At 41.0% G+C, this 24,166-nt stretch overlaps 1 protein-coding gene across 3 annotated transcripts in view; it reads left to right on the plus strand.

Annotated features, from left to right (window-relative positions):
- The window catches only part of si:ch211-278a6.1 (SRC kinase signaling inhibitor 1), a 62,063-nt gene that overhangs the window by 11,844 nt on the left and 26,053 nt on the right, over positions 1–24,166 (plus strand). For all 3 annotated transcript variants that reach the window (XM_034893187.1, XM_034893188.1, XM_034893189.1), the window contains exons 2-6: positions 9,786–10,135; positions 15,217–15,243; positions 21,063–21,258; positions 22,064–22,075; positions 22,538–22,833. In XM_034893187.1, the coding sequence (XP_034749078.1) occupies positions 9,786–10,135; positions 15,217–15,243; positions 21,063–21,258; positions 22,064–22,075; positions 22,538–22,833 (881 nt within the window). The remainder of the gene's footprint in view (positions 1–9,785; positions 10,136–15,216; positions 15,244–21,062; positions 21,259–22,063; positions 22,076–22,537; positions 22,834–24,166) is intronic.

Below are 24,166 nucleotides of genomic sequence, written 5' to 3' on the forward strand. Positions count from 1 at the left end.
TGAAGGCACTCCTGAGCACGTAGAGAAGGATCTTTGAGAATGTATAGAGTTAACAGTGTAGTCTCTTAGCAGTGGTATTTGGTGTTATAAGAATAACTGTGTGACTGGTCTTGATTTAGTTTCTCATTTTACTAGTAAGGTGTTAATTTGCTTTTACTTAAAGGTGCCATGTGGAGTTTATTTTCAACAGCTTCTGTTTACATTTAGTTTTACTCACCAAACTGCATTGTTTGTGTCTTCACAACAAACTAATAAAGTCTTCATTTCCTCCCTCATAAAACTTCCTCATTGTTGACCACTATGTAGCAATCTTCTTCCTTCCTACATTTTGTTCTTGATTTTGGTGCTTTAATCCCACCTCTACTGTGTGGAGTGATGTGAAACCATTGGCAGTTATGCGTGTGCGTGCACAAGACAAACAAAACCGGGACCCGCATAGAAACTAATTGCTCTGTAGTGCTAATAGTGATACCTTTTTTAAAGCTGCATTGGTAGATGTTTTTCTACTAGCCTCTTTGGGGAAGACGAATAACAAGCTGACAGAAACACAATCCTGACATTTCACGTTACGTGCATTTATTTGATTATTGTTAATAAAAAAACATATAGTGCAGCTGTAAGTATGCATTTTAATACCCTATTACACCATTGTCTGCAATATATACTTCAGACTAGACAAACTGGTGTACATACACAAAGCAGAAACACAGAGATAAAAAAGTAAAAAGATTTATAACTCCCTAGCTAGCTTTCTTTTCCTCTGCCGTTGCCCCTTTTAATAACCCTGCTCATCTAATGAATATGCAGACACTCGGTATATCAGCTCAGATAGAGAAAGCTTCTTAAATCTTCAATTTATGTCCTAAGATTTTCTTTGCTGCTTAAGCTACTCTACCGAATTTTACCCTATCAGTCATATTTCCGTTAGTGGGTGATTTGCAGTATCTTATGCACCCCCATGCATCTGGATGTCTCCAAGACTCTGTGTGTGTGTGTGTGTGTGTGTGCGTGCGTGTGTGTGCGTGTGTTTGTGCGTGCAATATCATAGGACCTGTGGGATAGATAATTATCTATTAGACCTGACTGATTTAAAACGGAGTCCGTGGCAACCATCACAGGGGTATCTCTATTACCACTGACCTTCACCTGAGTCTTTTTATGCTCACTTTTTATTTTTTATCAACCGTGGCTTCTTTGTCTGTCTGTTGTGCAGTACAGTAGCTAGAATGCCTTTAATGTGTGCACCTTTCCTTTTAAATGTCAGTGCTTTACCATGTGGTTCAGGTGTGTTCTGAGGGTGATATGTGGCAATGTGTGAGCAAGACAAAAGAGCTGCTGGCAGATTCTGATTGGATGGTTTTCAACCACCTGCCTCCGTGATAAGCAGTCAGGGAAGTCTGGCTTTTCTCTCTCTCTCTCTCTCTCTCTCTCTCTCTCTCTCTCTCTCTCTCTCTCTCTCTCTCTCTCTCTCTCTCTCTGTGGTCTTTATGTGGAGGTTCCTAGGAGGGCTGGGCAATGTGACAGTAAATACAAATAATATAAAAATGTCTATTGTATTTTTCTACATGGTTTATGTTGCAATAATAAAAGACTATTTATCGAATCACCAGAAAACATTCTATAATGTGATATAGTATATTGTTATAACGATTTTGGCCACATAGCCAAGCCAAAGTTGACATCATTTCAAAATACAACATTCATAAGTTTTCAAAAGTTTCAAATCAAGACAAATGACTTTATTTCTAAAAGCACAGTCCATGGTTGCATGGTTTATTATGTTCCTTTTGTGAGGACAAGAAACACTGGGTGGATGGTACCACAGGTGACAGTGACTGCAAACTCAGTCTTTTATGCTTTGTTTTGTTGCTGCTTTCAGTGCTTGGCTGACTGGCCCAGAACTGCGCTGCTTCGTGCTGCTTTTCTGATTCCATTGAGATTAGCTTGAAAGCATCCGAGCACTTGACGTAGTACATCCATCTCCGACAGCTGTAGGATGAATTTAAAATGTGCGGAAAGATATTTGTTTGTTTACTATCTAATATTATATTGGGAGATAGACACATACATTTATATATGTATGTAGTCAGCCTTGCTTTATTTAACTCTGCACACAGGAGGTCCTCTGTGGTTATGGTAATACTGCAGAAAAAAGGACAGTGGTGTAGAGTGAGCTGCCTTAAATTGGAGGACCTGGATTTAAGCCTTTAATTCTACAAGAATCCACCCTGTTAATGCTTAATAACAGCACCCCAGACAGTTCTGTAACTGACACTCTGATCTCCATGTGGGCCAGGTCAGACAGGAAGAGACATTTCCAGCCACTTGATCAATACGATTAACAACAATAATAATGGTTAGCACATACATGTGCAAGTAGTTCAGGAAACATTGGACTGGTTTGCACATTTCTGCACTGCCTTCAGGTCTGTGCCAAGCTCTGTATGTGTGTATGGTTGATGTTTACGTACGTGGCAGTTGACCAAGCTTATTCATTGCCCTGTAAGTGAATTGTCAGTAACAGTCTTGTTGTGATGTTATGATGACTCAGCCTTGACGTGGTCTGCCCCTGTCATTCATACTTGCAGTGTGTAACAGACCCAATTTAGTTGGTGGGCAATGATATTAGCCACGTTTTCGACCAGTGGTTAGAACAGGTAAACTAAATGAAAAAGTAAATAATGTCCAGAAAATAGGTATCGCTATAACCCACTACACCACCTATTTCATTAGCACTTTAGTGTTAATCTTAGTTTTCTGTTTTATTTTTTATCTATATTCTTTTCTCTTGTTCACTACCCAGTGGCTGAGCGTTAAACCATTGTTCTGATGTTTTGTGTCATTACACTTTAGATTACTTTTCCACCTTATACCTGATAGCCACTGGTTTCTATTCATTGTCGTGTGGTGTAAAAATCTACTTTCAGAATCTTTTGATTGGTAATCCACCATAAGGAAAAACAGTTTTTGTCAGTTTGGTATTTTCTTTGTTTTCTGTGCAAGATAATGTGGTGCAGACTTCAAATTAAACTATACAACTGAATAACTACTAATGGAATTTTATTACGGGATGATATTACCTGAAATGTCAACAACAATGCCAATTTTGTAAATAATCATGGAACGCATGGAAAAAAAACCTTGGTATGGTACTTAATATTTAAACAATGAGTAAAACAACTGAATGTTGACTTATGCTGCACTACATCTCTCTCCACACATTGCAGGTCTTTGACTAAGGCATCTACCACCCCTGACTACCAGTCAGTGTTGCGCCCTGTGGAGATCAGAGGTCCAGGCGCCGCTGTTAAAGGAGGTGCAGTTGTTTGAAGTAGCTCTGTATGCAGGCTGGCATCGGTCTCCATGCTCTCCAAACGTCTTGTTTTTTATCTACCATCTCTTAAACTCTTTTAGCTTGGCCTGTCTTTATCTAGCATCTTATTGAACGTAGCATCAGCCTCCCTACTGAGGTAAATTGAGCAGCACTGATATAATAAGGTGTGACTTCTTTACATTCAGTGGCAGTACTGTGCTGACTGTCCTGGTTGAACAACAGGCTGTAATTAAGAGGCTCTCATCTGCTGCTGGACTGCTGCTCGAGAAAAACACAGCCGGCTTTTAACAGGATGACACGTGAAACAAAGAGGTGCATTGTTTCTACCTCCACCCGCCATCTGTCACATTTATATATACTCTCTTGCATTCATCCTCCAGTTGAATACACATGCACATTTTGTTTTCAGCTGTAGAAATCCCCAGAGACATTTACGTGAAGCCGTAGCATGCTCGATTTGTCTGAGTGTGTGCATACCTTTGTGTATTAACAGGTGCTTTGATGGATCCACATTACTGCTGCAATTTTAACTTGGCTGCCTCCACATTATTCCCCAGTGTTGCCCAGGGAAACCAAGTTTTTGAGGTGGGAGGGTTGGCGGGTGGGTGGGAGAGAAGCGGTTAATGGTTAGAAACAAGAGAGCAAAAGGTGAAATGTTGGGCACTTCACTTCTTATTGTACATGTTTTAATGATGAAGAAGGTGTTCCCATAAGCCTGTGCAGAGCAACAGATTGCAGTTGTCAGTTTTACTTGAGGCAGCCTTCTGACTGTCTCTGACTGTCTCAGCCTGTTGCTACGTCCAGCAGCACAGACATACAGGCCGACCTTCCTCTGATGCCTCGCTCTTGCTTGCCAGCCGTCAATTTCACCCCTTTTAACTCTCCTCTCCCGGCACAGCAGTGCCTCAAAACTTTCAGCGATTACGTTAATGTAGATGAAAAAAAAGTGAAGTGGACATGCCTGCCTGCATGTTTGTGTGTCTTTTTTGTGTGACCTGGAGCCTCATTCTTTTATACGTAGAGTAGGGACAACCAGTGAAGATAAGAGAAATGGTTCTCTTTCAAGTTCAGAGTTGCTTTTTGGCTATTTATTGCATTCGAATGTCTACTATTTTGGTTGGTAAATTTCAAGGTCTGTGTGACAGCTTGCAGTAAATAAAAAGGGAATCACTTGTCAGTCCCTTTGCAGAATTAGTAATGTTATAACAACAACACCATCAAGAGTCAATAGCAGCACCTGAGCTGTTTTCAGCGTATTAACCTTACAGACTATTTACTATCCTCATATGGCTGCTTGTGCTATGGCCCACAGCTGTCATTTTAAGATTTAATACATGTGTAACTGCAGCCCCCTAGTTGGTTTTTGAGTTGTGACCTGCAGGGTTTTTAGAGTTTTAGATTGGTGGTTTTTCAGAAGGTTATATTTAATCCTGCTGTGCCCCTCTCCTTCCAGTTATTTGTTTAACTGTTCCCACTACAGTGTATAGAGATACAATTGCTGTACAGCTGTAGGCCTTGCTGATTGGCTTATTGTCTGTTTCCATGAGTCCTAATAGACGTGCCGGATGAGCAGTTTGCTGTTTTTACCCACTGGTACTCCATTTACTTCTTTCTCCTTCTTCGCTGGTTAATATTCAGCTGGTATATACTCTGTGCTGTCACGGCCGGCATCCCACAAGAGCCCCTTCCATGCTTGCAGTAAAATAGGCTGTGTATCAGAGGGAAGAGCCTTGCCTTTCCAAACCATCTTTATAACGACAGACCTTCTGGGGAGGACTCACTGACTCACTGCATCAGAGAAACTGGCTCCCTTTTTTATAACCCAATTCAACATGGAAGAATAATTAAGACAGATGATTGAAAGCTTGGTTTTGCTTATAATAAAAAGTGAAACATTAAAGGCCCGCATGGTAATCTGATATGAATGAGACTACAGACCAATGGAAATAAGGAAAAATGTTTATAAATGTTCGTGTAAGAAATGAGCCAAAGAACAACACAGAGAGCCTAAAATCAATAGCTGCCAATTTCCCCTGTACATTCTCTCTGAATAACCAAATGAATCAATACATATTAATGTCAATCATCAGCTTACAAGCATGAAAACGGGCACATGAACGGAGATATATGTGTCAAGATAAGAAGTGCATATTGCAACATTATTTTAAAAACTGATACACATAACAGTAAATTGCATTAAAAATGCGAACAGTAATGTATTGACATTTACCATATTTCACAATGAACAATAATAAAAGATTGCTTTTCTTTTGGAATTTGCTAGCAGGCTTTGGACCCTTTAAGAATACAAAGTTTGTCTGATAAAATGAAAATGTAGATAGTCTTATTAAACTGATCATATCTGAAGTGCAAACACACACTTCAATGTTGTCTTAACATACACAATGTTCTGGACAGAAAGTTCTGTTTCAGGGACTTTATTAAACTGGATTTATTACCTTCACCGAGGCTACTTCTTTCCCCAGATGTCTAACCAGTGCACAGTCGAGACTATTCAAATCAAAGCTAGAGAAGACCTTGTGCTGTATGTGCCAGAGAGATATAGCACAGAGAGATAATAGTACAAAAAAGTAATTCAGATTTCTTTGTCACAAAGCCTTTAAAAACAATCTGTCTGGTAAACCGCTTTATCAACATTTTTTTCCAGTTTTTATTAGAGCTAAAACATTTAATCAGTTAAATAATTAGTTGATCAATTCAAAACAACTTTCCAACTATTTAGATAATTGTGTGAAAGATTGTGATATTTCAAATTCCCAAGTAACATTTACATATTTTTCTCACATACAAGAGCAAATCATGTAGCCCCACGGTGTTGCTGCATAGTATACCAACAGGTATAGAGTCAACATATTTCAAGAACCTGTGAATTTAAATTTAGCTATTAAAAGATCCAGAGCTCTGATTGCATATCTGTAGTCTGCAGCTTTCTTATCATTTCAGACTTGAAGCCTCTCTTACACCCTTCAAACTCCCTCTGACCCACTTGTTTAACATGCCCAAAATATAAAGCTACACCGCCTGCCTCTTCCAAATCCATCATAGCAATCCCAATCCACTTTTCTACTCACCTCCCGATTCTCCATACTATATGGCTATGCATATAATGAGTAGCAACTTCTCGTCCCGTGTTGAAGGTCCAGTTCAGCAAGTGACTGTAAAAAGAAAAAAAACACTTTCCTTTTGGAAGTATGTGGCCCAAAATTTGGCTAGGATGATACAAAATATCATTATGAATGTGTGTTGATAGTTGTGGGTGGGTTGGCAAATGCCTCATGTCATGGACGGATTTTTCTACATATATAAATAACTTACTGAAGGCGGTGGAGACTGGTGACTCAAAAAGTAAAGTTGAATGCTCAGTGAAATGCAAAGGCAACTCCTAATAATTGTGAGAAAAAAAATGGCTGTTAATTACAACATGTGAAACCATAGCTAAAAAATCTATTTGCCATCTTTCTTATGGTTTATCGTCAATCTGTGAATTTAACCTCCCCTAGGTTTTTGGCTTGATCTATTTTGCACTAACCCAGAAACACCAAATAGAGTTGGACTGCTTAATCTGACTGTATTGGTTGTTTAAGGTTGTTGATTTTATGTTAGTTATTTTCCTGGCAGTATCTTTTTTCTCCACACAGGTAATTTCTCATTGCCTGTTTGTCTTGTCTTATCTCTCAAGGCCCACCGCAGCTGGCTCTTTTTATTTAGGCAGGTTAATGCTCTTGACTGTGTTCACTATGTTGGCAGTGCCTAATTGGCTGGGCTCACAGATGTTATCGGCTCTGATGGCGGTCTCCCTTTGTCATTCAGGACTTCTATAATTTCGTTGACCACCATGCTGCATCTGTTCCTGGGGGTTCTGAGTCTTTGTGATTCCAATTTGGCCTGCTGCAGACCCAGACTTTGACAGACATTGCTTTCCTGTGATAGAGCAGTCACCAGAAACCCACCCCATTATGGCTCTTTTATGTAAGTTTAAATGATGTTGGCATTGCGTGGGCTTGCACAGATTGTTTTGGCTGTCAGGGTTATTGTCTGCCAGCTTATGTGAAAATATATTGACTGTGAATGACAAAAATAAAGATGAATAACCTGTTCCCATTTTCTATTCTTACTCTTCTGCCCACACAACTTTTACTCCCGCTGTGTTCAAGATAAAGGATTTGTATACAGCTTTGGAAAGTATATCCACGAAGTTTTTCGACTGTATTCCGAGCCAGTGGTACAAAGGGATGCAAATTTTTGAAAGAAAAATTGAATTTGTATCTTGTGGCAAGCCATTAACTTGTTTAGCATTTAAACTTCTGTTAGGGCGTCCTGCAGTTGATATGTATATATATATATATATATATATAAATGTTAGTAATATTGTTTTGTTAATGTTACATTCTCTTCTCAGCTTCAAGTTTATCCAGACTTTAGATAAACATGAATGCAGCATCAGCATAGAGGCAGCATAGCCTACTCAGCTTTACCCTGTCGTTGTGGTTGTTAGTCACAATAATAAGCCTTTGTACATAGGCCCAGCTTTGCCAGCCTTTGTAATTGGGCCCTTGAGTCAGGTCCTTGTCAGCTGATGCACAATAAGCTGTAGCCTAATGAAGTGTAAACCAGAGATCTGGGAGGCTGCGAGGGGGCCAGATGAATGTGGCCGGCAGCCTTGTTGTAAAGTGGCGAGCTCAATGCTAATGCTATTAGCCGGGGGGTCAGTCCATTATGCCTCACCCCTGCTCAGTTTATCAGCACTTCATAATGTATCGAATGTAAAGGGCATGGTGTAGAAACAGTTGATCTCACTTAAGTGTGATATTTCTCCGAGGATGAATAGTGTGAGAAATGTGTATACAACTGGCGTGCAGCTGTGTTGGAATGATTGCAGACCTTCTGCCCTTAACAGGCTTCCTCTGTGTTAAGGTGTGTCCACTTGAGAGCGTTGCAGCTCTGTAGGGCCTCCATCTGGCAAACTTTCTCTTCTCTTCCTCTGCGTTCATTAACAGTCCATTTGTTGCTCCTGCCCCGAGGAGCCATCCTCTGTTGCTTACTCACTCAGCGCCTCCTAATGCTGCTGAAGAGCCTTTAATGTACAGATTGTCCACTTCATTTAGTCTCTGCACTTTTTATACTTTAAGTTTCATCCGTGTTTTTGAATTGTTTTTCTACCTGCCTAATGTCTGAAATGTATATGGAGCTATTTGGTCGAATATGAATACATGTCACGTGATTTTAGGAACTATAAACCATGAACACTTGCTGTTTAAAATGCATTACATACTATATTCATTTACCATTATCCAGGATATTGTAAGTCTCTATTAGTATTCATAGCAAACCATTTCACCATTTGTTAACCCTTATGAATACATTTTAATGCATATATAATGCATTTACTAATTGTAATTAAGAGAAAGAACCATCATTTCACGATAGCTCTTTTCTGTTGGTAATGTGTCCTGGTGTGTTTGCTTGCACATTTGTGCACAAACACACAAATTAACCCTTGGCATGTTTCTCTTCTAGCCAACGCTGGGGCCTGTTTTCCTAAGCAAGGTAACTTACCGGGCAAATGGCTCCCTGCTCTTTGATCACGCTTTAAGTTCATTCTTTTTTCAAGTCACATATTTTTTGTGTAACCATACCTTCCCCTCCTGGCTGTCTCCCTTTTCCGTCCGTGTGTACGTACCTTCCACCTTCGGGCTGTGTTGTCTGTCAGTTAGAGCGCTGATAAAAAGGCCAAGGGCTGTCAGAGTGATGAGCCTCGTTAAAAACGGACAGCAGAATCAGTAACCCTTAGACAAGAGAGACTGAGAATATCTAGAGATGGTTGCAAAGGGTGTCAAGAGATGGTGGGAAAGCTCAGATAGATAGACAGGAGTTGGCGAGAAATAACAAGAGCATATGAAAGAAGGGTTCCTTTGTAATCCCAGCTGACTTTCAATTTTCAGTATTTTGTTTTTCTCTGTAAACAAATGAAAGGCACTTAAAAATGACACACAGGCATATCACAATGGAATATCCAGCAAAACAACTTCAGTCTGAGCCGTTTCCTTTGATCTGTTGCAGACGTTTCACATTTTTCTTCCCTTCAGAACTTGAAATCAATAATTCTGTTGGGAACTGCTCCGTCATGGTGGCAAATAGTCTAACATCCCATCCCATTTCTTTCTCTCTCTCTCTCCCTCACTTTATTTCTCTCTCCTGTCCCCTCTGTGCCTTATTTTCTCTCGTTCCCTCTGCTCCATATTTTCCCACCTATGTGTGCCTGCTCTGTGTACGTACGTCTCCTTCCTAAAATCTTTCTGCATGCTGGTGTGGTTGGTGATTCACCTCATTCTTGCACACTTTTTACCCCTTCCTTTCTTCTTTCTTCCCTTTCCTTCTTGTCTTCTTTTCCTTTGTCCTCCCATTCCACTCTTCTGTCCTCGTCCCTTAGATCCCGAGCGTGGTGGCAGTCACATGATCTCGACAGATGACTTGGAGTATCCACGAGAGTACCGGACGCTGGGGAACAGCGCTCGGCGCTTCTCCAATGTGGGCCTGGTGCACACATCCGAGCACCGCCACACCGTCAGCGCCGCCCAGAGCCTGGAGGCCCTGACCAACCTACACAAGGTTGACATGGAACGCAAGAGGGACGCCTTCATGGATCACCTGAAGAGCAAGTACCAGCAGCAGCAGCAGCAGCTGCAGCATCCGCATCATAGCCCACACCACAACCCACCATCTCCCTCACCATCTCATGCCAGCATGAGGGGTACATCAGAGCGGTCTGCACGAGAACAGGTACTCAGTTCACCGCCTCATGGTGTTTCACAAAATACCATCCCAGTGCCATTGTTAAATTAACATTCATTCATTAATGAATACGTGGCAGTTTTTCTCAAAGATTTCACTGCCATTTAAAAAAAAAATTGGCACTAAATACATGCTTTTTTGACAAACAAACAAGTCAAAACCGTCAATTCGGTGACAGATAAATAATGTCACACGTCCAGACAGAAAGAACACGTATACACTTAAAAGTCTGGGTGAAGTTGTGTGAGGAAACATCGTCAGATAACATCCAGAGTAAAAGCAGTGCATTTATTCACACGGTGCTGATTAAAATAACTGAGAGAGTGAAAATATGTGGTGACAGGTGGTCTTTGTGTCTGTGTTATTAGAGGTCATCATTAAACTGTCACAGCCAAGGGTTTCTTCGTTTTTCTGCTGCCAGAGCAGTTATCAATTATTTTCCCCTTCCACCCATTTTTCTCACACACACACACACACACACACACACACACACACACACACACACAACACACACACACACACACACACACACACACTGTCTCTTTGTGTGATCACCACTGCTGTGTGTGTGTGTGTGTGTGTGTGTGTGTATTAAAAAGGGTGAATTCAGTGAAATGACATAACAGAAAAGCACATAACAGGAGAGAAAGAGTGAGTGAGAGAATGAGGGAGGGAGGGTGGGTGAAAGGCAGGTGGAGTCCATAGTTGCCGTGGCAACCTCTCACATAAATGGCAAGTAGGGATATCGTGTTGCAAAGGTCAGGTTGTGTAGAGAGGCAGGAATCGTAGTGATGAAGACTGAAGGGAAAGAGCAATACCGAGGCAGACAGTTAAAAAACATACTAATTTAAGCAGTAGCCGGAGTGAGTGGACAGATCCTAAAGTTACACGGTATTTTCACTGCACGGGGGGAAGCAACAGAGCCCAGGTTTCCTTGTGATCTCGTGGATGATGTGCGAGGACGGACAGCGAGGAGGGAGGGAGGAGGGGAGGAGGAGCTGGAGCAGCCAGTCAAGCAGCCCGCTGCTCAATTAGCCAGCACCAGCAGGAGCCAGCCACCCATCTGCGAAGGAGTTAATCGGCTGGTGTTGTAATGAATTAAATAAAGAGTTTCCACTGCATGTGCTACCCGAGAGCAAGACAGAAAGAGAGAGAGAGGGAGAGAGGGGTAGACTGAGCGAGTGAGAGGGAGGGAGGGAGGGTTAGAGAAGCAGAGGGAGGGAGAGACTGGCAAAAACGCGATGAGGAGTCGCTGCACCTGACGGACAGCCTGGGATGACTGGAGTGGTGGACAGGCACAGGTGCACTGCAGGTGAGACGGGATTGGAAGCTTGAAACTGGAAACTGCAGCCTGGTGTAGAGAGATGTGTGTGTTTGTGTGAATGGGACAAGGATGTACCAGCTGGGATTAGATTCCACGCCTGTTTATTGTGGTTGTTGTGGTGACGGTGTGCCTGTGCTCAGCAGGCTAGACAAAGGCTGAGTGGACGATACTGTAAACTGTACACAAAGCCTTTTGTGCGTTTGGGTTAGTGTTAATTTTCCGTGCTGACTAGTGTAGGTGTTTTTAAAACAAAAAGAGAAAGTCTGCGACGGCAAATGGGACCAGAGGAGGATTATGGAGGAAAGAGTAAGAACGGTTGAGATGGGGGGCGGGGGTGCAGAGAGGATGACGACATGAGAAAAAGACAGAGGTGGAGGAGGGGTGGTGTGAGTGCAGCCTGCTTTACATGCTGGTCAGGTAATGCAGTGCTACACAGCAAGGCAACGTTGTTCTGTTGGAGCTCTGTGGCCAACTCTGAGTGGAAATGTATACATGGGGGCCTTTACTTGCATTTAGCCCCTCAGCCCCAAGTTTAATCTGACATCTTAAACATAAATCAACACTGTCTCCTTTTGGGCTCACAGCATATTTAATTCCACAGGACGTTAAAAATGTCAAGGTGGACATTTGAGCTAAGTAGTAAAGCCTCAGTCAAGAGGTTTTGTCTATCATCCGGTATTGTGGCTGAAAAAGTAATTTGATAACGATTGACAGTGTAAAACAATGTCTTTAATAGAATTTCTGCACAGAATAAATGGATTGATTTTAGTGATGATTCCCAGGATAGACAATTGTTAAGGGGTAGTGACACACTGAAAGAGGCCCTCTCTAGTTTTTCGTTACACCCTCTCAATGCAGTATTTGTGTTTCAAAGTCCAAGTTCAGTATGTCAGCAGTTGTCAGCACAGAAGCAGTTAACACAAGGCGCTAGAGCAATGAATGTCTACTTTACCTGAGAGCTGTGAGTAAGCCTCATTAAAGCAACAAACAGAGAAACACTGGCAGAGACAGACACAAAAGACCACAAATCACTTCTGCGCCATTAAAGCCAGCCCTCAAAAGTCATTTAGCTTTGTGGGAAGATTTTGCGAACAGTAATTATTTATAATGCTCCAATGGTGCCCCTGAGCCGTCAGTTCAACAGTTTGTCAAGGACGAAGCTTAACTGACTGGGCTACACTGCATAAATGACACATGATCAGGTATTCAAGGCCAACACAAGTCCCACCTCCCCTCATGTATTATCTCATCCCTGAAAGTGAACCACTTTACCCATGACCTCTCACCTCTGATTCTTACTGAGAATAAGCTTTCTGACCGGTAGTGCAGATTTTTATTCACCTCTCCCTGTAAGAAAAGTAAGACAAATAGCCTGGGTTTTTAACCCCAGAATGTAATCCTAGCTTGGAGACTGAAATATTCCTCAGCGTCACATCAGAGAGTTGTCTTCAATAATAACTGATTTTACATATGTTGGTAGAAATGTACTGTATATTGGGAAAAAAGAAGCGTGGGTGGAGATTATGCTCCATATCATTTTCAGTGTCCCACTTGTCTCAGTGCCAGTGAGTGTAGGTGGATATATGCACTATTACTTATCATTTCAAATTATGAACAGCACATCAGCATTATGTGGTGGACACAATAAAATGCCATGGAATAGCTACTACCTTTTAGGATGAAGGGTATAATGTTCGGTTTGTTCAAATTTCGGTTTCAGATAATTGTTAGAGTGAAAAAAGGTTAGAGTTGTAACAGGTTGCATTATGTTGCTTTTATTGAGTCCAACTACTAGCATTACTATATAACAACTATGTTGTGACCCATTTCCATACGATTGCTCTACTGATACTACTACTATAAATTCCAAGCAGGTTTTGATTAATATAGTGCATTCACACTGGGAAAGTGACAAAGTTAGGTGTACTCAGAGATGCCAGTATGCATACTAAATCTGCTTGATTTTTAAGTGAGCCATTTCATTTATGTTACATTCATTAAAAGTCTTGATGAGCAGAGCAGCAGCTGCTTCAATGCTCCGTTAGGATTTAGTGTGTTTACACTGCAAACGTGACAAATAAAAGTTAAACTTTAAACTTAAAGCAGTCGCTAAACAATCCTGGATTTTTGAATGTCCTGTTGGTTTACTGTACATTGTCCTCCCTGTTTGCAGTGCATGAAGGAGGAAGGAGAAACCGCTCACAGGGTTTACTAATCATAGAAGGTGGTAAACCAGCTCTAGAAACATTTATGAAAACTAAAAATGACTAATGCATATTTGGAAAAACCTTCTTGTCTGATTGGCAGTGTTTTTCCAAAGTCTATTCAGTTGACTCCCAAAACAAGTATTTCAATTTCCTGTCAGTATAAAACAGTTACAGTATATATGTTGATTTATTGTAGACTAACTGCAGAACAGTATACTATAAAGCTGTGTCACAAAGTGGGACATACCTCTACCCTGTATAAAATATGTAACTGGTTACACTGGGTTAAACTATATGTTGCTTTATCATGGCTCAGTGTCTTCTTGGCCAGCAAATGTTGCATCTTTGGATTAGTGTAATTATGTCATTTAATAATATATCAAAACCAAGCAAAAAGTCACACCACAGTAGGCTACATTAAGAAAAGTGAAAAAATTATAGAGTGAGAGAAGAGCATAAAGTAAAAGAGACGAAGAATGGAATCAAGGCCAAATGAGGGACTATTAAGTGAAAGAATAGATTACAGTAAAAACACTTTGTTTGATGCTTGTGTTTACTGAAATAACCTAGGCTTTAGTTGAGATGGTATTAAAATGGAAAGCTGATAAAAAAAAAAACACCAACTATCATAAATCAAAACTTGCCTGTCACTTTTTTCCATTTGGCGCCAGGAGAGTAATGTGGTTCCTGCAGAAGGAAGGCTGAATGGACTGAAAATTGCCTGCAGATAAGAATAAGAGTTTGGATTAGAATTAAAATTCATGAACTCTGCCCAAGGTTTATTTTTTTTAAATTTCCTTGTCATTTTGAGGAATTTCTGGGCCATCAGTGGCTTGGCCTGGTTCTGACTGTGGGGCTATTATGTCTAAATGAAAAGCTCACTTCCTGAGGCCTTGACCAACATGCAAGCATCTTTGCAGGAAGGGCAAATGGACACATGAGTGATTATGATGACGATGATGTGATGATGATGAGATGGAGGAAAAAGTACGGCAGGTGGATTGAGAGCAAAAGAGACAACAGGGAGTGAGGAGGAGCGGTGGCTTGCCTGTGGTGGAGGAGTCTGGGATAGAGGCCAACCTCGGAACACCAGAGTGGGCTGCTATTTGATTCGATTTCACTCTTTTCATTTCCTCCCCTTCCCTAGTTACGGCCAACAGCCCAACCTTGTTTCAGGGTGCGCTGTAACCCGACGCCTGCAAAACACTGCCACCCCCTGCATCAACACCAATCAAACTTAATGATTGTTGTTTAGATTAGATGAAGCTGTCACCAATATAAATGAGTTTCATATATTGCCTGTCAGAAGAGGAACACATTGCAAGAAAAGGATTTAGAGAAAGCAACTGATTATGCTTTTTGAGGAGAATGCATTGAAATTTTTGTGTCAAAGCCCTGCATCTCTGATTCAGCCCAGCTTCTTTCTTTTTTTTTACCACCATTAAAAAAAAATGGTTGCATTATGTCTGTGAATTTATCTAACGTCTTTTTTTTCTGTCACCCTTTCTCCCCTCTTTTGTCCTTCATAAACTCCACAGCAACAGCCCAACTACTGGAGCTTTAAGGTCAGTGCTGCGTGTCTAAGTGTCCCAGTGCGTTTGTCATTCTCCTGTCCATTGTGCGTGCGTTAATGTGCCTGTGTGTTCCGTGCTATAGGATTACGTCAGACTTCTCGTGCATCAGCAGCCTCCTTGGTCCTCTGGCTTCTGCAACACCCAGCTCTCTGGACATCTCTTGGCTCTTTGGGCCATGTGTGTGTGTTGTGTGTAGGATTGTGATGACAAAGGTGTCATGGGTGGCAACAGCTTAAACTTCTCCAGCTCCGTTTAATCTGCACAAGACGGTTCTCTGGGGATTTATGATATCTCAGTCATCCGGACATTAATGGCTAGAAGCCATGTGACCTTGCTGAAGTATTACTCAGACTGACTAAGACATTAAGAAGACATTTCATACATGCCACTGAGACATTACTGAAATAATACTTTGGCAGTAGCACAGAGGCATGAGTCATGGTTGGACTGCAGAATGTGTTTAATGCACAGGTTGCAGAGGGGAAATATGGGCTGTCGATACTGGAGAAGGCCAGAATCAAGATGTATTGAAAGTGTTTATCACATACAGTATGCTAAATTCAAAGAGGTGAGCCTATTTGTTAGCTGGTATGCCTTGTAATGTGTATCACTTGTTTTGTGGCATTTGCATCTCACAGAGGCAGGCAAAGAGGTGTGCTATCTAAACAGCAAGTCATAGAACTCCTAGAACTGTCTTAATGTGTGTGGGTGCGAGGGGAAGAGCCCAGGGCCTAGTCTTCCCTGAATCCCTGCTTACAATATCATTTGGACAGGTTGGAAATGCCACTGAATATAATAAAGCAAATGCCATGATCCATAGGGGAAGGCTAAGCAAAGTATCCCACACTCCCACAAGTACTTAAACCTCAAACAAAAGTGATATGAAATAAAACTTAGAGCCCCATTTATCCCATGAATCTGTTACACAAGCAAGGGATTTTAATTTTGCAGGACTTGCAGGTTGTGGGAACCGGTATGTAAGTTTAAAAGTCAAGCTTTAAACTGAAAATTGAAAAAATGTTGTTCCAGCGATACTGAGAATGTTGAAACTATGAGCTTAAAAATACCAAATCTGCAAATAATGATTATTTGGCAGATTATTTTCTTGTTAAATCGTTAAGGGAAAAATGCTCATCATAATTATTTTTTTTTCAGCCAAATTAACATCTTTGGATGTCTTGTTTTTTTCTGAATAACACTTCAAAACCTTTCAAAGCTATTTAGTTTACAGTTATTTAAACATTAAAAGCAGAAAATGTTTACACCTAAAGCAGGAACTAAACCAATAGTGGAACTAACTACCAAAATAGTTTCTGAATAGTTATATAAATATAAACTAATCAATTAAATGTTGCGGTATTTTTGTTATTATTGTATGCCTTGCACTTCTTAGTACATTAAGTTGCTGTTCTGCTTGCCACTGGATGTTGTTTTGAAGCAGACAAAAAGTGCATCAAGTGAAGTAGTTTATTCACCGAACATTGAGAGTTAGAATAATTTATTGGCTCCTCAAGGTGCTGCAGCGGTTATAAAATGTAGAATGAAACATCTAAAATGATCCCAGTGTTAACAGATCTAAAGCTAACACTGTTGTTAACACCTTTTATGTTGACACCTCATCCACTTCATTTCGCAGTAAAGCTTATCAAAGCTTCATCCTGTCCCTCATCCCAACAGCGCTAATCTAAGCTTGATTCACCTGACGGCTGAAAATAAAAACTTAAGAAACTTAAAACAATTAAGTATATCAAGGATGTTATCAGATTGTAATGTTTTACATATACACCACTTTTAAACCTTATTGACAACAACTGCTAATGCTGGAAATGGAGTAATGCACAGCTAAATATGTATCCAAGAAGGAATTGTCTGGAATTTGTTTATTCCCACTAGTTTTCAAGCTACTGTTTCTCTATAAAAAAAAGAGAATCACTTCTAGCAATGTCAGCCCCCTCTCGAAGAGAATAACGTTCTGCTCCCTCTCCTTCTGAACATGCCGATTTAAAATCGACCACAATCACAATTCACAGCAATTTGGCAAAGCAGTTTCTTCCGATTTACATTGATGACTCTGGTATTATAATGAGTCAGGACTCTAGGGGGGTTAGGGGTTGGCTATTGTGTGTACAGGCAGAAGATTGGCCTGAGCGCTGGAAAAGATGGGGAGAAATAGTAATAATGGTGGGGGAAGAGCAAGTAGAGACAAATGGATGTGAGCGGTGGATTGATTTAAGGAATCTATTTTCTAAAAGTGAGATCCGTGAACCTTTTTTTTGTTTAGAAAAAAAGCCAGGTGTAGTTAGACGGAGAACATACAGACTCAAAATTCTCAAATGCAGACAGCAAAGGCACAATCATGATGCCGTGATTCCATGAACGCTTTGGCCTCTGCCAGCGCCACCAGAGACAGAGGTGGAGGCAGAACTGTTGACTTACTCTAAAGCAGCTCAGCAAGAATCAGAAGGGATCTTTGGGAGTGGACAAATGAGTGACAGGAGATTAATGGAAGGAGAGGCAGACAGACAAAGCAGAGCAAGCTGTTGAGGAAGTGAAAGATATCATTTGAAGGATAAATTAAAAAAAATCTAAACTCAAAAAGAATATAGGAGATGGGTATAGGGCATGAGGATTGTGAAATTAACCATTTAACACCTGTCTCTCAAGGAATACCCAGGAGCCGAACACTTCATTGTCATTTCACACACATCAAGTGTGTCTCTGACATTTCTGGTGGACGTGTGTTCTCTCTTTGCTCAGTATTTAACTGGACCCAAAGTATCCACACTGTTTGATCACAATGTCCCTCATTTATGAAATGTGCGTACAACCTAAAACAGGCGTAGGACGGGCGTACGGCAATTCCTACGCTCAGCATTTATCAATTTGAACGTGAGTGTAGGCTATGAAAAAATCTCACGTCTTGTTTGACCTCATGTACGCAGGTTTTTGAGTCAGTGTGTACTTGGGGCATGTAACATAATATAATGGCAGGTCTGGCTCTTTTAGAAGACCTCTATGAGCCAAGCAACAGTGCACGCGTAGCCTACACACACACACGAAGCACGGTGGAGAATCTCTCTCAAAATAGAGAGAGTGTGTGTGTGCGTGTGCTTGTGCGTGTGTGTGTGAGAGAGAAACAATGATAAAACATGGTAGGAGGTTGCATTGAGTTTAATGCAGTTTGTATCCTAAGGTCTATTGTCAGGCTGCTTTGTACTCCTTCTGCGTCTGTTCCATCCTGTTCCCTACTTGTTCCTCTTATGCACCATGCCCTTATAACAGTGTAGAGATCTCGATGAGTAATTGAGTGCTGTTGAAAAAGTCTGCATCTCTCTAAAAGAAAGGGTTGAGGTAGGGGGAGGGCAGGAGGGGAGGTGTAGATGAAAATAAGAAGGAGGTAGAACCAGTTTCCCTCAAAGCAGGCTGTGAATACCATCATGTATAACACTGGCATGTCTAGCAGTACCAGATGCATGACCAGATGGTGTGTTTGCATATAATATTTACAATGTAAAATTACTGCAGTGATATTTTCGTTTTTCATTTTGCATAAACTACCAATATGGAAGTCAGTGTTTGTAGCCTGTTCTAACAAGGCAAGCTGACTAAGAGCATATATGACAACAGCTGCTGTGAGCTTACACACATGCATGCTGTACATTGGGTTTCATTGTCTTGTTCAGCAGCACGGAAAACATTGCGCATTTGCTTTCACTGCACAGAGTTTGTTTTCTTCAGCTCGTTCAGAAATGAAACAAATTGAGACTGCGAACATTGTGAGACACAAGCACAGTCAAGAAGAGCCATATTCTCAAATCCCCTTTCCTTTTCTTAGAAACCGCCAACTAGGTTAGTTAGCATTGATACCAAATTCTCACACTCGCTAATATAATGATTCAAGAATTCAAGAAACAGACTTGCTATATGTTTCCCTCTCAGCCATGCAGGCGATACTCACAAAAGAAATCTTCTTTGACGTGCCTTAGACATGGTGGTCTTATTAGCTATTTCCATTCATACTGAAAGCTGTTACTGCATTTCTAAGCCAAATATATTTCTGGGTGATACTTCTTTTGAGTACTTCTCCTGAGTAATAGGGCTAAATTGGGCTTAAATTGGGCTCAGGAAGTCTAGTTTCACTACAGATCCAGTTCCAAGTTGAGTAAATACCTGTAATTTGTTTAGTCAAATATCATATCCATTGCTTTTTTTATTAGCATCGAGTAGCATTGACTATTCCTTTGTATATAAAGTTAACTTTTGCTTTTTATTAGGGGTTTCAAAGATACTCTAATTCATTGAGAGGATGACAAGATAAAACGCTATCAAACCCTAACAATACTTTGTAGAGCCCTGAATCTAACCCCCTAATGTCTTACATATCCTACTGTAACTGGCCAGAATATGACACACTTATGGTGCTGCTTCTCTGTGCTGCTGTTGGCTAATTTGTTGTTGTTCAGTGTGGTCACAGTTAAGATAAATGACCCTATTAGAAAACATGGTGGGGGTTATCTGTCAGCATCACCGTCCTTCTGCGTGCTCAGACACTGTCTGCCACAGCTATCACTGGACACCACCACTATCATTGTGTGTGTGTGTGTGTGTGTGTGAGTGTGTGTGTGTGTGTGTGGGTTTGTGCATTATAAAGAGGATTGTTCCGCTTCTCAGTCATGATGGGGGTTTGTGACTTGCTTTGTAAACACACGTGAGCATAGCAGTCAATTAAAAGAGCAAATTACCAGTGATAGTAGTAGTAGTTATACATGCCACTATGGCTCATTTAGTTTAGTGTACTGTAGTGCGTCAACAATTTGTTGATCGGTTGATTGATTAAATTTAAATCAGCAAGAGTTACACAATTAATTGGTAACAATTTATCAAACCGGAAGTCAAATTGAACCATGAATATTTGTAGAAAACAGAATTTTAAATAATTTGTTAGTTTAAATTTGTAAACAGAGGTGGCCTCTGTGTATCTTATGTCAAACTCACACGAATGAAAGCCATGCTGCAGTTTGACTCAAGCAGAGAAGGGAGAGAAGGAAATCCTTGTAAAGAGGAGGAAACTGTTGTGTTCATGGTGCAAGGAGACCGGTAGAGCTACTGTACTGTGGCTAAGGATGTGTCTGCCTCTGCCATCCATACACCCAGCAGACAGCATTCTGGGAGCTCATTACAGCAGCTTCTGAGCTGGAGGAAATGCTACAACGGTGCAGGATCAGGGAGCCAGTTCAGTGAGCTCAGCCCCTGCTGTACTAACAGTGTTTCAACGAGCATTGCCTGGGCATAGGCCAGCAGGATAAACCAACAGTGACAACCCAGGATTTGCATGAGCTTCTCCTCCCATTCCACAAGCAAGCTCATTTAAAGTTTGTAGCAGAAAGGGAGTTTGGATGTGACATGTGGAAGGTGTGCAAAGTCAAGCAAACATGACATAAATTATGCTGACCTGGTGCACAGTTTCCGACTTAATTTTGCTCCCATCATAGGCGATTCATGAAGGCTGATGCCCTGGGGTGCTGTGCCATTTGAGAACAACTATATTGTGCTTTTCTGCTGAAGCATTCAACTGATGTCAGATACTGTGACGCTGGTAATTCTTAGTGAATGGCTGGTAGCTAAACCATTGTCAAGGTCTCGTTAATCTTGTTATGTGGTTGATTGTGTGGTGTCCAATTGTGTGCTCACTGTCTCTTTTTCTGGTTGGTCTTTTCTACTCCATTGGCCCTGTCGAATCTATTCTCTCTGCCTTGATTTTACCTCGTAGTAAATTATTGTGTGTATCTATCTGACCTCTCGTTCTGCAGAGCCGCAGTCCACGGCATTCCCAGTCTACCCAGTCTGGGCTGGCCGACCAGGCCGCGAAGCTCTCCTTTGCCTCTGCTGAATCCTTGGAGACCATGTCAGAAGCTGACATCCCCATCGGGTTTAATCGGATGAACCGATTTCGCCAGAGCCTGCCGCTGTCCCGCTCTGCCAGCCAGAATAAGCTACGATCTCCAGGTTAAGATTGAAGCACTACTGGCAAGCTGTCACAACATCATGGTTGTATTCAGGGAAAATTTACAGCTCTGTTTAGCCAATGAAGCTGGTGATGTGCACCGCTGTGTTTACACTTCATGGGAGAAAGTGCTCTACTCTCACTTCATTTACTGTAACAGTTTTAGTTTAGTTGAATTGCTGTGCCACAGAGAACTAGATAGTAGTGAGTCCTAAAATAACACATCTTTCTTAAATAGTTCAACACAATATATTCCTAAAATATTCACGCAGCATGTGTTAGCAAGTGTGCATGTGTAAAATGAGCTTGAAAGTATAGTTAATTTATTTACTTGTAGTTATTAAAGCACTATAATGGCTAGAATGTTATTTTTGTGACTGTTTGACCGTAATACTACACACCTGTGCTAATCACACAGGGCTGAGTACCAGTATATGTTTTTGTGCAACTGCAAGATTAAACAGCAGTTTCAAGGACAAGTTAACTAGAAAAGGGCCTTGGGAGCATAGAGCGGGTTAGTTTGACGCTGGTCCAGACCGAGGACCGGGTTTACATGAGGTCCAGTTAGAATAAAAAGTGGCTATCTAAAGTGTCAGTGACGGATGAAGGACATTTTAAGTGAGTTGATACAGAAGTAGAACAGCAAAGCTGTCCATCTTTCCTCTCCATGTCTCTTTACTAACTACTTTGTTTTTTCTCTCCCCAACTCATCTGCTATATTTCACAAATTTTACATGACTTTTAATCACTGGTCTTTCTTTGCTTTGCTTTGTTTGTTTTTGTTTTTTGTCCCGCGGGTGTATGAAGATGAATATTCAGGTTAGTCAGGCGTCAGACTCATCTTTACCTGTTTAATCAAGTTTGGTTGCAGCATCTGAAGTTGGGGTATTTGGGGTAATTTAAAAAACTTCATTGCAATTTGATTATTGATGGGAAGTAAACGTTTTACTTAGGGCAAAGTAGTAAATATTCTGCATCTTTGCACCTTAACTGTAAATTCTCACACGGCTACCATAGTCCTATTCTTACTTTCAGAAAGAAAGAACTGGTGTTTACTCTGTCAGTGATTATTCATGCTGATTTCTGATGGTAAAAATCATTATTTGGATTTTGTATACCAAATGGGTAGAACATTTGATCATTATTGACTCAACTTTGTTTAAATAAAAAAGGCAGAAACATGCTACAGTAAAAGATTTGACCAGATTGCTTTGCTATTCGTTCCATCCACAAAAGCCATTGCATTCTGAGTCAGCCATCTCCCTTATCATTCTCTTTTAGGCGTGCTGTTCCTGCAGTACGGAGATGAGACACGTCGGGTTCACATCACCCACGACCTGAGCAGCTTGGATACGCTGCACGCTCTTATCGTGCACATGTTCCCTCAGAAGTTGACAGCAGGTATGCTGAAGTCACCCAACACGGCCATCTTGATCAAAGACGAGGCGCGCAACGTCTTCTACGAGCTGGAGGATGTCCGGGACATCCAAGACCGCAGCATCATCAAGATTTTCCGCAAAGAACCCATCTACGCTTCCTATCCTGCTGCTGCACACCTGGCTAATGGAGACCTGAGGGTGAGGAGAAGGGAGCTGGGGGAGTGGGGAGGTGAAGGGGGCAAACTTTTTTTAGAGGAAGAATACTGTCTGGTCCCCTGCTAGTGTCAGTGAGAACCGCTATAATGCTGAGCCTTTGCATAAAGAGCAACAGTGTGCTTCTTTGGTAAGGTAAGTGTTTTTTATATTTCAATAGTTACTTTGACAGGATGTTATGGTGTAGAATGTGGGTTAGTAATTTAACAGGTATTCCTCCTGGAAATGTATTTTCTTATCTTCAAGTAGGCCATCTGTTGCTGTGCAGACACCAGAGAACAATGTTCCTCTGTGAAATGAGCAAATTCTAACATCCTAAGCTATTTCTACTTCAGTGAAGATCAAGGAAGCCTAAGGGAGATCTGTTTCTTCAAGAATGGTTTTATACAAAAACCATGCTTACCATCTGCATTATTCACACAATACTGAGCATAAAACTGCTATTAACCATGCAAACAAGCAGTGAAAAAAGATAACGCCTGTGTACATTGTGTGTATGTACTGTGCTGAATGTTTTATGTGTTTGTGCATGCGTACATGCCTGTTTGTGCCTCTGTATATAAAGGAATAAGAAATAGAGAGTCATCTGACCAGTACCCATAAACTGCCGAAGCACATCTGCATTTGAAAACACCATCGAACTGAGTTTGAAACCAGGAAATCTTAAATGCATTTTGATTTTAAGTGACACATTTAATCTGGCAAAACCAAGAATCATCAAAACTACCCATCATTTTTCACAGCAAGTGTGAGAGGGACAGTCCATCTCTTCTTTAAAACTGTTGAAGACAAGGCATGATAAGCATCTTGTCATTCTTTAAGCTCCTGTGCATGTTGTGTAAGGTGCTGTCTTGCGAAGCAACTTGAGGCTTAATTGTGTTATATCTATTTGCTTATTTATGTTATAAATAGCAATAAGTATACCAAGTATATACATTTGTCCCTGGGCATAATGGCTCAGAAACACAAATTCCTTCGTCATGCTCCAGTATATTCTCTGTATTACAAGGTGCTGCATGACAAGGTCAGCTAGTGTGCCAAGAAGGGAATAAAAATAACAAAACCAGTGCAACAAAAGTAGTTATGTGACAGGGAAAACCAAGTATTTGGTTTTCAGACAGTCCTTTTTCTTTCGTTCTGTCATTGGCCTAATAAAAAAAAAAAAAACATTTTAAAAAAATAAATTCTGCAATTGGATGTATAATTGGTCTTTTGAGAAATTCATCTTCTCTTGGCATGAACAGACAGTGACAGCCTATTTAGTGTCAGTCAGCTCACAGTCAACTTCATGTCAAACTGACACATGGGAAACACAGCA

The sequence above is a fragment of the Etheostoma cragini genome, chromosome 15 (assembly GCF_013103735.1).
Source record: "Etheostoma cragini isolate CJK2018 chromosome 15, CSU_Ecrag_1.0, whole genome shotgun sequence".
In the NCBI taxonomy this organism is placed as follows: Eukaryota; Metazoa; Chordata; class Actinopteri; order Perciformes; family Percidae; genus Etheostoma; species Etheostoma cragini.